The sequence below is a fragment of the Pyxicephalus adspersus genome, chromosome 6 (genome assembly GCF_032062135.1).
Source record: "Pyxicephalus adspersus chromosome 6, UCB_Pads_2.0, whole genome shotgun sequence".
NCBI classification, from domain to species: domain Eukaryota; kingdom Metazoa; phylum Chordata; class Amphibia; order Anura; family Pyxicephalidae; genus Pyxicephalus; species Pyxicephalus adspersus.
The window spans coordinates 62,100,114-62,112,686 of record NC_092863.1 but is presented as its reverse complement, the minus strand read 5'-3'; the positions used below and the strand labels follow the sequence as shown (position 1 = coordinate 62,112,686).

Sequence of the window (12,573 nt, the reverse complement as noted above, 5' to 3'; positions counted from 1 at the left end):
TAAATTACAGTTCCATTTTAAGAACAACGGTTGTGATTCTTTTTCTTACCTCTATTGTCCTAAAAAAAGGTACTTCAAAAGCAGAGTATACCTGGAATCAGCATAAAAAAAAAAACCACCAACTCCACAGCCCTGAGCAAAACACATGGTCCATAGTTATTCTGTCTGCAGAGCAGTCACTATTGAGCTGCCCACTACATGACTATGAAGCTGTACATTTTCTGACCCTACACATTACTCTGAATGAGGTAAATGTGTAGTCCAAAGTAAAAAAAGAAAGTAAAACATATATGTAAATCAATACTAAGTTCTATAGAAATACAGCCTGCCAGTGATCTATTGCCTACGTAGGATAAATATGCTGCCTACACAAACTCATAAAGAATACCAATCTACTGCATGCTGGAGAGGTCACTGGAAAGTTATCCTACCCCAAAAAAAAACTTTAGTGTTTTTCTTGTGGGTGTGCAATACTAGAAGACTAATTAGTGCAATACAGTGGCTATTATGAGCCTGCAATTTGGAAGGAAAATGTAAGCAATCAAAAAATATGATTATAAGAAACTTTTAAGAAAGTAAAACTCCATACAGGAAAGAATATGAAAACCAGACTCTATTGGGGATGGATCATTTTATCACTGTTCAGCCAGGGAGGTTATCAGGGTGAAGCAGTATTCTACAGACTGGCTTGAAACATATCAAGCTGCCAGAAGGTAGACCACTGTCTGGGGCAGTGTCTCCAAGCCCTAAAGCATTGAAGCAATGTGATTTAAAAACCCCTAAATAAAAAGAAAAAAAAAAAACAATTTAAAATACTGAGTTTTGTTATCTGTAAACAAATCAAATGTTTGTTAGTGCTGGTGGTCTGAAAAGCTGACCAGAAGTCTAAAAGTTACAGTTTAAGAAGTCTGTGTCCCAACTATAAAATGCACGAAATTGCACTTTTTAACTGAAAAAGTGTATTTTGTTTTCTAAACAAATAATTGGTTTGCTTTTATTAACTGGGCATTGCCAATTACTTTGGACAAGCAGTGGCGAAAGTATTGCAGATGCATCCAAAATGCATACATGCTATGCATCTTATGCCTTCCCACTGACACCAAATGAATTGAAAACAGATGAGGAATGTGTTATATATATATATATATATATAAAAAAAAAAAAAAAAATGATGTGTTTGTTATACAAAAACACGTGCAGCAGGAATGAAAGTGTGAAAAACACATGGGAAACAAACAAGGGATTTGAGTTAATAATATATAATATGATGTAATCACCTTCTGAACATGCATTTTAGGGGGACATCATTATAAATACATTTTAAATATTCTATACAGTCGGCCTGTTATAGTCATGAGAATACTTCAATTGAAGTCAACAGCTAAATATACAAATGAAATATATTCTGTCCTTCCATTTCTGATATTTACACAACTCTTCCACACAGAACAGCTCTGTTTAGCAGACTAGGTGAGCTGATTTATCTCTGCTGCACTTTAGCTACACTTATAGGTGTTGTTCTAACCACAAAGTGCCTCTAAAATTCCAAAGCTCTGTAGCGTCGCCAGCTCAAGTAAAAAGTATATACAAAGCAGAACCACTGCAGGTTTTCCACCCATTCTCATTTTTTTTGGATATGTGCAGACACAGGTTGCTTCTTGGGTTAGAAAGCCTGGTCCAATTACTGCTCACCTTGGTAAAATGGCAGTATGGCTGCCACTGCCCCTCTGCACATAGGCTAAACTTGAATGGTAAGCCAAAACAAGTATTTGATCAGGAGCACCATACAGGTGTTTAATGACGGTTTGAACCACACATTATGTATTTACTAAAACAATATTGGCTTTTAAATGTTGGAACCCTAAATATGAAGAAATGGTTTGATTCATGAGATAAGGGAGTCAATATTACCTTTTCTAGTGTAAGAAGATTGATTTCAGACTGTAATCGGATTTCTGGTTTACTGCTTTGTTGCTCTTTGTACTGATGAAACTCCTTGTCCTGTAATTTAAACTTATGTTCTGCTTCTTGAAGCTAAAAAGCGGAAAAAGAAAGGAAGGAATTTAAATAAATCCATTAAAATGAGCTACTTAAATAAGCAAAGCGAGGGTGCAGAGCTTGTCCGTACCTAGCCCTCAGACCTATGGACATTAAACAGATATCAGAATAACATCCTCAGCATAAATTATAGCTCCTCTCACTGAAGCAGAATAGAGCAAGAAAGTGAGACAATCTATAAAAAAAGCAGCATTTAGGAAATAAATGTGAAAAGTTATTTATTCCCCAGTGACATAAAAACACAGACAGTAGATAAAATGCAGAAACAGCCCTTCACTAAATTCTGTTACCTCTGACAGTTTAGTTATACTGCTGCTTTATCACACTCGAGTGTTAGGATTTCCTCCTAAAATGCATATCATACTAGAAGTACTACTGACTCAGCCATTGCTTGGCTTGTTACCAACTAGGAAATTAGAAGGCCAGGCTCCAGTGAAGCAAGATGAAGGGCAAATATCTTTGCTTTTGGGCACTGCACAGCTTAAAAGAAACCTGCCATGAGAAACTAGCAGGCTGAAATTAGTGCTAAAACCTTCAGTTTCACTACTTGAGCTATAGACCTGAATCAGGTAAACAGATACCGTTCTGTGACAATCCTGATCTGGATTCCAATCATGATTCCAACCAGGAAACTAGCATTTTCCAAAGGAGAGAAAAAAAAGGAAAAAATTAGAGCTCCACTTCTTCCCTTATAACATATGTATGTATAAACTTTCATCGGATAAGTCAGCTGATTTAAAGTCCCAGTACCCAACCTGTGATCCACTGGCACCTAATGTTTGGCCTTTGATAACCCCCTACAGATCTGTGTTGTCAGGCTTATTCAAGTCTTCTAGTGGTCTTTGTACACCACCATACATGTTTCTGTGCTGGCGATACCATTACTCTTATGTTTTTCCATTGATTTATAAAGAGTATGGCGGATAGAAATATTTAATGTAAAATCATCAACATAAAGCAGTTTTTAAAGGGAGTTGTAAATCTGGTAGTACTGATTTGTAACGGAGTTATTATGCAACTATTGCAGACACTTCATCTAGAGACTAGTAAACTCAAATATGGTACATTTTTTTTTTCAGATAGATGTGCTTTAAGAGTTAGTAAAATACTTGTATTTTTTTTGGATGCACTACACACTGTTACGCATGTTCAAAGTGGATCAGACCTCAACATACTGAAATGACATCAATCGCACAATCAATATACCGAGTGAGGCAGAAACACTGCAGCTCATTTACCTGCTGTTGTAGTCTGCGCTTATCCTCTTCCAGCTGTTTAGCCTTTAACCTCTCCAGCTCTATCTGATGAAGACAATCTTCTCGGACTCGCCTGATTGAGTCCTCTCTCTCCTGAATGCTCCGTTCACACTCTAACTGCAGCTCTGTTCTTGCTTTCTTTAACTGTAGAATGCACAAAGTGTCACTTTTATAAAAAGTAAAGACTTTTACCCTTTAGTACTTGAACAATACAAAATACACAATAGCTGTGTTATTTTGTAATCCTATACAATGTATGCAGAATTTAGGATCTAGTATGAAGCCTTTTTAATTTTGTATTACAAGATGGGCTTGAATATAAAAATGATTCTGTCTACAGACTAAATTGCAGAATTTATAGCAGGTTTAACAAAGTGATGTTTCAGAGTTTGTTAGTCAGCAGACAAACCAGATCACAATAATTAAACTTATGGGTGATTGATATGTAAATATCGGAACAAGAATACAGCTTTTATTTTTGTTTTCACATACTGCACACGTGTTACATGAAGACACAACACATGTAAAACGAACACTTAAAATGTGTGATTGTGTTGTGGGAGATATAAAAATATTAGGACGATTTACATAACTGCATTGAATTTATTTGCATTGCACAAAAGGCAGCCCATTTATTAAAACATATTTCCAGCAAAACACAATAGTGTATTACTGTGCAATGGGGTGAGCTGCAACAAAGAAACATTGGAAAAGGTACACTGCTTATCAAAAGGTCATGGCAATGCAAAGTAATCCAGGTTTTTGTTTCATTTTTTTATATTTTAAAATACAAATAAACAAAAATATCCAAACATGTGCAAATAAAAAACAGAAATGTACTTTACAGATTATTGGATTTTTGAAGAAAATCTTCCCTTCATTGAGGTCTATTTTTTAAAGCAGTGTACCTGATATTCACTGAAACATTCCCTGGTGAAGAATCAATTCCCGCAATTATGCACATAGACCTGGAAGATTCAAAACCTGGGAATGTTTCTGTGAAATTAGATTATAAAAAGATCCCCTTTGTTTGTATGAAGGGCAAGAATAGTAAGACCATTTTTTCTGCCTCATCTAATATTTGGAGTATAGAAGAATACATTAGTGCGCTAGTGTTTTCTATAAAGTAATCATCCCTGCATAAGCACCTCCAAATGCTGCCCAGCTTATGTGATCGACACTTTCATGGCAAGCCTCATCTCCTTGGCAGCTACCATATGGCAACTTACAATGCAGACAGATTTAAAGTAATCTAACTGAATAAAAAATGTTCATGACATTGGAAGGAATTCTGAAGCCAATTTCAGGATACTTTATAAAGTTAAAATATATCAAACGTTTCTGCACTATACAGGAAGCAGACGGCTTCTTCCAAGTACAGAGACACATATAAGTGTCAATAAACTGGCTTTCAAACAAAGATGAACATCACCAAAAACAGCAATAGGAACCTGAACCTATTAATAAGACAGATTTATTCCACTGATCCTTTATATGTAAAAACTTACATGGTAACCAAAGACAAATTTTCATAAAACTTTCCTAGAGCAGATCCAGTATGTCAACATGTCCAGAATAAATTAATGTGTCTTAGATAAGGAAATGTTTAAGGCACCAGAGTTACTCTCTGCTTTATGTCTGCATTATAACAGATGTCGGATTTTACCAATAGGATTGTGCCAAGAACAGAAAGCAGGATATTCGCCCTGACCCTGATGATTTATGGCTTTTCTTCCCTTTCCACTCCTAGGCTGAAAACTTTACACTTCATAGGTAAAGCCCCGAAAGCCTGATCAAATTTTACAATATATGAGGCGACAGAACAAAAGTGAAAACAAATAGATCTGACATCATCACAATACAATTTAATGGTTTACTTGAATTTTAGGTAACTGTATGTTGATCTCAGCAAAAAAAAAAAAAAAAAAAAAAATTCAGTAACATTTGTATACAAGTCTGCGTGAATACATTTCTTACAGGTCACCATAACTATAGCATTTAACCTAAAAAATGTAGGCTTCAATTAAGTGACTGTGCTGTGTCAGCCTTTAAAGGTCTGCTTGACAAAAGTATGCTTGGAAAATTTTGTGGCCTAAGTATCATACAGACAAAAGCAAGCCATTCCATGGTTGCTCTTCCCTAGCCTCATTTAAACTGTGCACGGCCAAAAAATGATTATTCGTGATTGTTCTTTTAACTGTCGATGGAAACAATCACTGAACCGACCTGTTCCGTCCTTATCAAGGAGGACGCATGCAAAAGATGCCCTATCCTCCAATCCACTGCTGCATAATAAAAAATATTGATGGTTGCTCCGTGTCTAGATGATATCCTGGGACTGCAGTAATAATGCAAAGTTGTCACAAAGATTCTCATGGTTGTCTAGCTTGACTCCCTCAAATTTTAGGATGCGGCAGGCTAATCTGTGTGACATGACGTGCATACACCAAGGAGAACATAGAGAATACTTTATATGCACTAAGATTTACGTGATGGAGACATCCAAGAAGTGAATTCTGACCCTGGAGCATGCCTGAACAACTCTAATAGTAGGGGGAGAGGTTAGGTCATAGACATGATAAAACATATATTCAATCATTGGGGTATTGCACTTTCTTGAGGTTTACTAACAGGAAAATGGGTAATGGCATGGCTACTAGTTAGGACTGTTTTTAGAACAACATCTGTAAAGAACACCTTTACAGACTACAGTGCTCCATCTCCTGTTTGCAAATGGTAAATGTAAAATTGTCATATGGGTTAAGAGTAAATGTTGTATTTAGTACAAAAAAAGAGAATCTTACATTGGAAGTGATACTTTGTTTACTATCAGCCCTCCACAGAGAATGCTTTGGTGAAACACACTAAAGTCAGTTAATGATAGTTTAGTGATTTTTTTTAATGAGCATGTAATAAATATAGACCATCCTTTACCTCTGGATTGTTTCAATGTAGTTAAAATCTATTTTGCAATTATATTGAGCTGCTAAAATAAATGATCATACCTCAATTTCATCACTGGCAAGCTGACGCTTTCTCTTTTCTAAATCTGCCAGAGCTTTTTGTAATTGTTCTTCCAGAACTGTGTATTCAGCAACCTAAAAAAAAAACAGATACTACATTTCACTCAACAAAAATATTGCATTTAATCAACTAAATATTGATGTTTTGACGTTTTCTAACTTATAACACGTGTGTTAAAATTGAGTTTTATTCTTTAAAACAGTCCTCCTGCTGGGGCTTATGAAGAACAGAAATTCATACCGAGTTGTTCTTTCATGTGTTCATGTCTTTTGCTTGGTTTGTTTCCCTTCCTTACCAAACAACACTGCCAATATAAACCTCAATAAAGCATAACAAAAGACACATATTGACAGTGAAATACTAAAGTAGTCATTAACATTGCAATTAAAATTGCAAAAAAAAAAAAAGCCCAACCATCTTTTGCTACCACCACACAAAAAAAAAAAAAAAAAAAAAAAAAAAAAAAATGATGGTTGAGTTTTAAAATGTCTTCGAATGCTAAAGCAATAGTGCACCCATGACAATCTAAAAAACAAGAGGCACATTTATGCATTTACACATCAAGCATTTAGCCAGTCTCAGGAAGACATTAGATTAGTGCATGGCTCAACTCCCATGCTAGGAAATACAGCTGAACTACCAGCACATATAAAAGATACAAAAGTAATGCAGCTCTTTAATCAATGATACATTACTAAATGTATCAAGCAGTTTAAGTACCTAAATGTGAGCTGACATCAGACTCCTGTCCTTGCACAACAGAGGTACATTTTAAGAGTAAGAAATAGCACAAAAGGCTAATTGGTTTATGTGCTAATAAAAAGCATTATGACTGGAAGAGAAAGCAAAGTGACATAGAGATGAATATATTCACCGACAGTCACAGACTGGGAATAGGCCAGGATAAGCTCGGCTCTGGAAGTGATTTAAACAGAGGACATCTAGTGACAACAAAAGCTGCTTTGCTGCAATAATACCTTAAATGAAGAGATTACCTATCTTTCAATCGACTTTTTAATTTCATATTTTTATTTTAAGTTAATAAACTTTCTATATTCCAGATGACACTTTGTGCAACTATTGAAACCTTTTAACACCTGGGAGCCATTCATAAGGGTTACTGATCATGTACCTGGTATGGCACCTCTGATGTAGTGAACAAAAACAAACTCAAAGTTTTATCAGGAAACAAGGCGTCAGTGTGCAAAATGTGTACCTCGGTTTAATACTATAAAAATATAAAATCTTAAGATGGCCAAATTCGCCAAAGATAGTCAAGCTAACCATGCATAATAACATTGCTATATTTGGGCAACTAGCCTTTAATGTTACATTCTACAACCTAAAAAATAAACAAACTCCAGCGGGGACAGCAAAAGTCTTTTTAATTGCCACAGCAGGTGGTTGGACCCTGGCTGTCATGTGCAAAAACTTGGCCAATAACCACAGAGATACAAGAAATTGTGTCTCAGGGGGTTACCTCCCAAGTTTCTACAAAAACATGACACTTCACTGTTTGAGCTGAAAAGAATGAAAAATGTTCCATCAACAATAAACCAGAGGACGTAAAATGAAAATAGTTGATACGCATATTTTAAGCGGATCTGACCTTTTTATTCACTATTGCTTCCCTTTCTCTGTTTCTCCGCTTCCACTCTTCAGCTAGAGCTTGCATGTGGGCCAACTCTTTCTTCTTCAACTGCCGTAAAAATGCAAAGACACAAAGCAGACAGGTTAAAGGCATGCAGTTTACCTTTCATTCCTAGTTATCTAAGTAAAATATTCAAAGATAAAAATGTATGAAAATAGGTTTTTGGCAAAATAAGTTACACATGTTTTACTATAGAAGTGAAAAATTGTCAGCATAAAGCAATTCCTTTCCCATCCTCTCTCCTATATTATTATCGTCTTCCAGTCCTATCAGTTATGGTGTAGCGCATTTCCTATCAACATGACACATGTGGTTACTACATTTTTTAAAAGAGTTAGGAAGAGTGTGTTGAAATAAAGGGCGGAAAAAAAATTTAAAAAAATTATCACTGTAGGAACATATACAATACAAGCAAATACAATACAAACATATACAAGCAAATACAATCATACAATAGGTGAAAAAGAAAAATGATACTTTGAAAATTTAAAAGTGAATGTAAATCCAAGAACAAAAATATTATATATTGCAGCTTACCTTTATTTTGATATGGTGGCTGCATTCAATTTTTTTAATTTTATTTTTTGGGGGGGGGTTTAGGAATATTTTAAGGAAGTAGCGCCTATTGATTTTATCAGAATTGCAGTTTGCTTGTCAATGCATAGATTTAAAAAACCACGCACCCACCCACACACAGACAACCTTTACTTTTTGGGTAAACTACTAGTCATATTGTCCCCCACATATTGGAGATGAAAAAAGGCAGGCTGGTTTAACCCCTTTGTTGTGGTAAGCCATACAGTGGAACAGGATTCAGGAGGTAAACAAATTTACACCTGCAGGTTTCTTTTAATGCATAGAGCTGGTGTTGGGTTCTACAAGAGAATTGTTCCAGTGGATATAAAACTGCCCAATTTCCATTATTGGAAACCATTGCAGCTCCACCCTCAACTCATTTTCTCATGCGGGACTCAAACAATTGTTAAACAAATAAAAAACACCCTTTTTTTCTGTTTTCAAATACTTTGCCATGCTCTTGTCCTTTACAGTGCACTGTACAAAAATGCAACCTGTGCCATTTATGTGTTAAGATGAGTTGCAGATGGAAAGAAGCAGTGATAGCTTGTCCATTAAGACAAAGATAACTATTATTCAGATGTAATCAATGCTCTTGTTCCATCACTGTGCAACAATAAAAACACAAGCCAGTATTCAGTTGATCAGCGCTTTGTGATCTTGCTTTGCAGGGGTCCACTCCTAATAATGGCACCATCCCCATGTAAACTCTAGCAGGCTTGCATGGATTTCTTCCTTACATTTATTGCAGTCATTCATTGCTTTCGTTCATGGATCCTTCAGGACAGATCTATGAACAACATTGTGTGATCTCTGTACACTTCCATTTTTATTGGGCAAGAATCATCTGACATGCATATATAGCCTAAATTAAATTAAATCTATTTACTAGACAGGGACTGTTAATGACCTATACATTCCAGGTGCCATGTATTTGAGTGCCCTTGTACTTACCCACAGCTTATACCGCTTAAGATGTCTGAAATGCTGGACTGGCAAGACCCATCACCCTTTCTCACCAATGTGTTGATGCAGATGTAAAAGCCTGCTTCGACATTACTTATTTATAAATGTGGAATTGAAAAGGGACATTCAGACCACCTGTCCGCTCACATGTGCTCCAATGTGTTGAGTCTATTTATCTAAATACTACAACACCGTTAAATAGCGGACAGCCATAGAAGAAAACTCATGCCACCTGTGTGGTCATCGCTTGTCCTACACACCACACTAAGCATTTCAAAGCCTGCAGCATAGCAGAGGGTTTCACTCAGGATATCTCCCACCTAATATAAGCTATAAACAGGCCTGGGAATGCTATTTAATAAATGTAGCTGTGCCAAAACACCAGAAGGGTAAAGTCCAGAATGTTCCAGCACTATTTAATAACAAAGACAAGTTTATGTTAATAAAAAGAATCACAAGAATGATATATATCTTCTGCCAACAATATCTATATTATTACTAAAACAATATGACAAGACTCTGCTGGCTAATAATTATCTGAAGAATGAGCTTAAGCAATACATCTATAAGTTGAAAATGGGGATCTTGTATTTAGTAAGCTATATCTGCTGCAAATATCCTAATGCTCAACAGAGCTAATACTAAGAATTATTTAAAACCCAATCAAACATTTTATTCATGCAATATTCTAATTTTTTTTTTTAATTTTAAGTATGACATATACCAGTCCCCCCTTTATTGGAAACATGCTGGAGACCTAAACTACACAACCCCTGCATTGTCAAAACTACAGTGCTCCAATCACACTTCCTGAGTAGCCTCATTGACTACAGCAATGAGTGGGTTTGTTAACATGTATGCAAACCCCTTCTACAAAGGCATGACTCTTTTAAGTCCAAGATGAGTGACAGCGTTCAATGGATTTCATACAACAAGTTTGGATCCACTTTTTTTTTTTTTTTTTTTAAGATGAGTGACAGCGTTCAATGGATTTCATACAACAAGTTTGGATCCACTTTTTTTCTTTTTTTTTTTTCCTAATGGCCTCCTAAATGACATCTTAAGTCTAAAAACATTTTTTTTTTTTTTTTTTTTTCCTAATGGCCTCCTAAATGACATCTTAAGTCTAAAAACATTTTAACCATATGGGCCCTGTTATGCAATTCAGTCTAACAACTTTATTTATTTAGAGAAATTAAAACTATAATGAAATTAGGATTTAATAGCTTGTTATGATGGATAAAGAAAAAAAATCAAAGGGCTGAAACACCTACGCACCCTAAAAACAAGGTCGTTAACCCTGTTGCCAATCATGTGGCCATATGAAGACAGATCAGTAGAATAAACAGCTAACTGTGAAGTTCCTCATATTCATACCTTTCCTCACATGCACCTTTGTACCTCTGGGTAACATTCTAGCTATGAAAATAGGGTTTACATAAATGGTACCTGGCTAACAAACATTTCTTCTTGGGTTTCTTTCCACATTTCCAGCTCCAGAGCAGCTTTGTATTCAAGAGTCTCATGAGGTTCTGTTGCAGGCTCTGGTTGAGAATGTACTGGTGGTGCCGGAGGTGGATTATTAACAACTAAACTCTAGAGATTAAATAAAAAAAAAAAAAAAAAAAAAAAAAAAGTCAAATATTAACCATCAACTGCCAGCAACAAATAGAATATAGGACAGAACTGTACATGTTGTCTTTTTATGAAACCATACCTGTGAGGACTCTGAGACGACCACCTCTCGTACCTTCACAAGCCCGTAATCCTCCAAGGTTATGGTATAGGAAAGATCAGCTACTTTGCTTTTTGAACTGAAAAATACGAATAATGGCACAAGATCTGAGTGACCCAACATAGGGGGAAAAAAAAAAGAATAAAGTTTTCAACAAAACAAACATTTAATATTTCAAGTAAGGGTGTGCAATAAACAAAATGAAGGTTACCACTGATGAGACCCTTTCTAGTGAGAAATTTAAGGCTGTCTCAGACTTCAATACATCCTCAGTCACTGACAAAGATGACGTTGTGTTGATCAGGTGAATCAGAGATCGGTCAGAATTCCTGATCTGCATATTTGAATCAACCGATTCAGCATTGCAAATAACCAACATTTGCAGAGTTGACTATCAGCAAAAGCAGCCTAAGTCTTCTCAATACAGATATTTTCATAACTTCCGCAAAGGTTTACTTGCATAGTATTGTATTAAACAGTTTAATTGGCCAAGCTAAACCAAAGCCATAATAAAAATAATTTTTGGAAAAACTGGTCTCCCATGTTGCTTTTCTTTTTATTGCCATTCCATTTAGAGAAAAATTCACGTTGATCTGCCAGAAATCTATAGTGTTCTAAATCTTATCTTTGAGCAGACATGCAGTGTCATCACCTATCTGAACTACAGAACACATTCTAAGTTATGGAAGGAGGGGAATATCTGCAGTTTTTGCTACACATTTTTGTAATTTAAATTATCTCTAATTTAACAGATTTATTTGTCAGAAAAGGTTTTCATTTTTTTTTTATTGTTTTCAGAATAATTTGGTTGTGACAAATAATTTGTTTGGCTTTTTACATCACAAATACATTTCCCCAGCTTCCCTAATGCTCCTGTAGAAATTACCTCATCACACTGTCTTTAAAGCACCAAGCAAATAAATCCTTTGATTTTTCAATAGTAAACATACTTATGTTAAAGACATTGCATTTTTATATCACCTATTCTCAAAATGTGACCAATTTTTAAAACTGTCCAAAATTAAATGGAAAAAGAAAATGAAGATCTGCAAATAAATCAATCCCAAAATAACACAAAAAGTTATTCAACAGACAATGCTAGATGCCATATGAAATGCTTATAATCATCTTAGAAAATGGACTTGGACAGACTGTGGCACAAATGAGGCTTCAACAAACACTTTAATGTTTCTATGCAATGTATGTACTGGGATTACACCAAAGGTGCGTACACACTTCCAATTTTTATCGTTCCAATCGAACGACGAACGATCGATTGGGCAAAAAATCGTTCGTAAAAAAGTAAC

General features: G+C 35.5%; 1 protein-coding gene across 1 annotated transcript in view; it reads right to left on the bottom strand.

The window, feature by feature from the left end:
- Positions 1-12,573, bottom strand: part of CEP120 (centrosomal protein 120) — a 52,877-nt gene that overhangs the window by 16,835 nt on the left and 23,469 nt on the right. Inside the window, exons 12-17 of the mRNA XM_072416031.1 lie at positions 11,249-11,345; positions 10,981-11,127; positions 7,948-8,037; positions 6,320-6,412; positions 3,297-3,458; positions 1,912-2,034 (exon numbers count right to left, since the gene is read on the bottom strand). Coding sequence (XP_072272132.1) covers positions 1,912-2,034; positions 3,297-3,458; positions 6,320-6,412; positions 7,948-8,037; positions 10,981-11,127; positions 11,249-11,345 — 712 coding nt within the window. The remainder of the gene's footprint in view (positions 1-1,911; positions 2,035-3,296; positions 3,459-6,319; positions 6,413-7,947; positions 8,038-10,980; positions 11,128-11,248; positions 11,346-12,573) is intronic.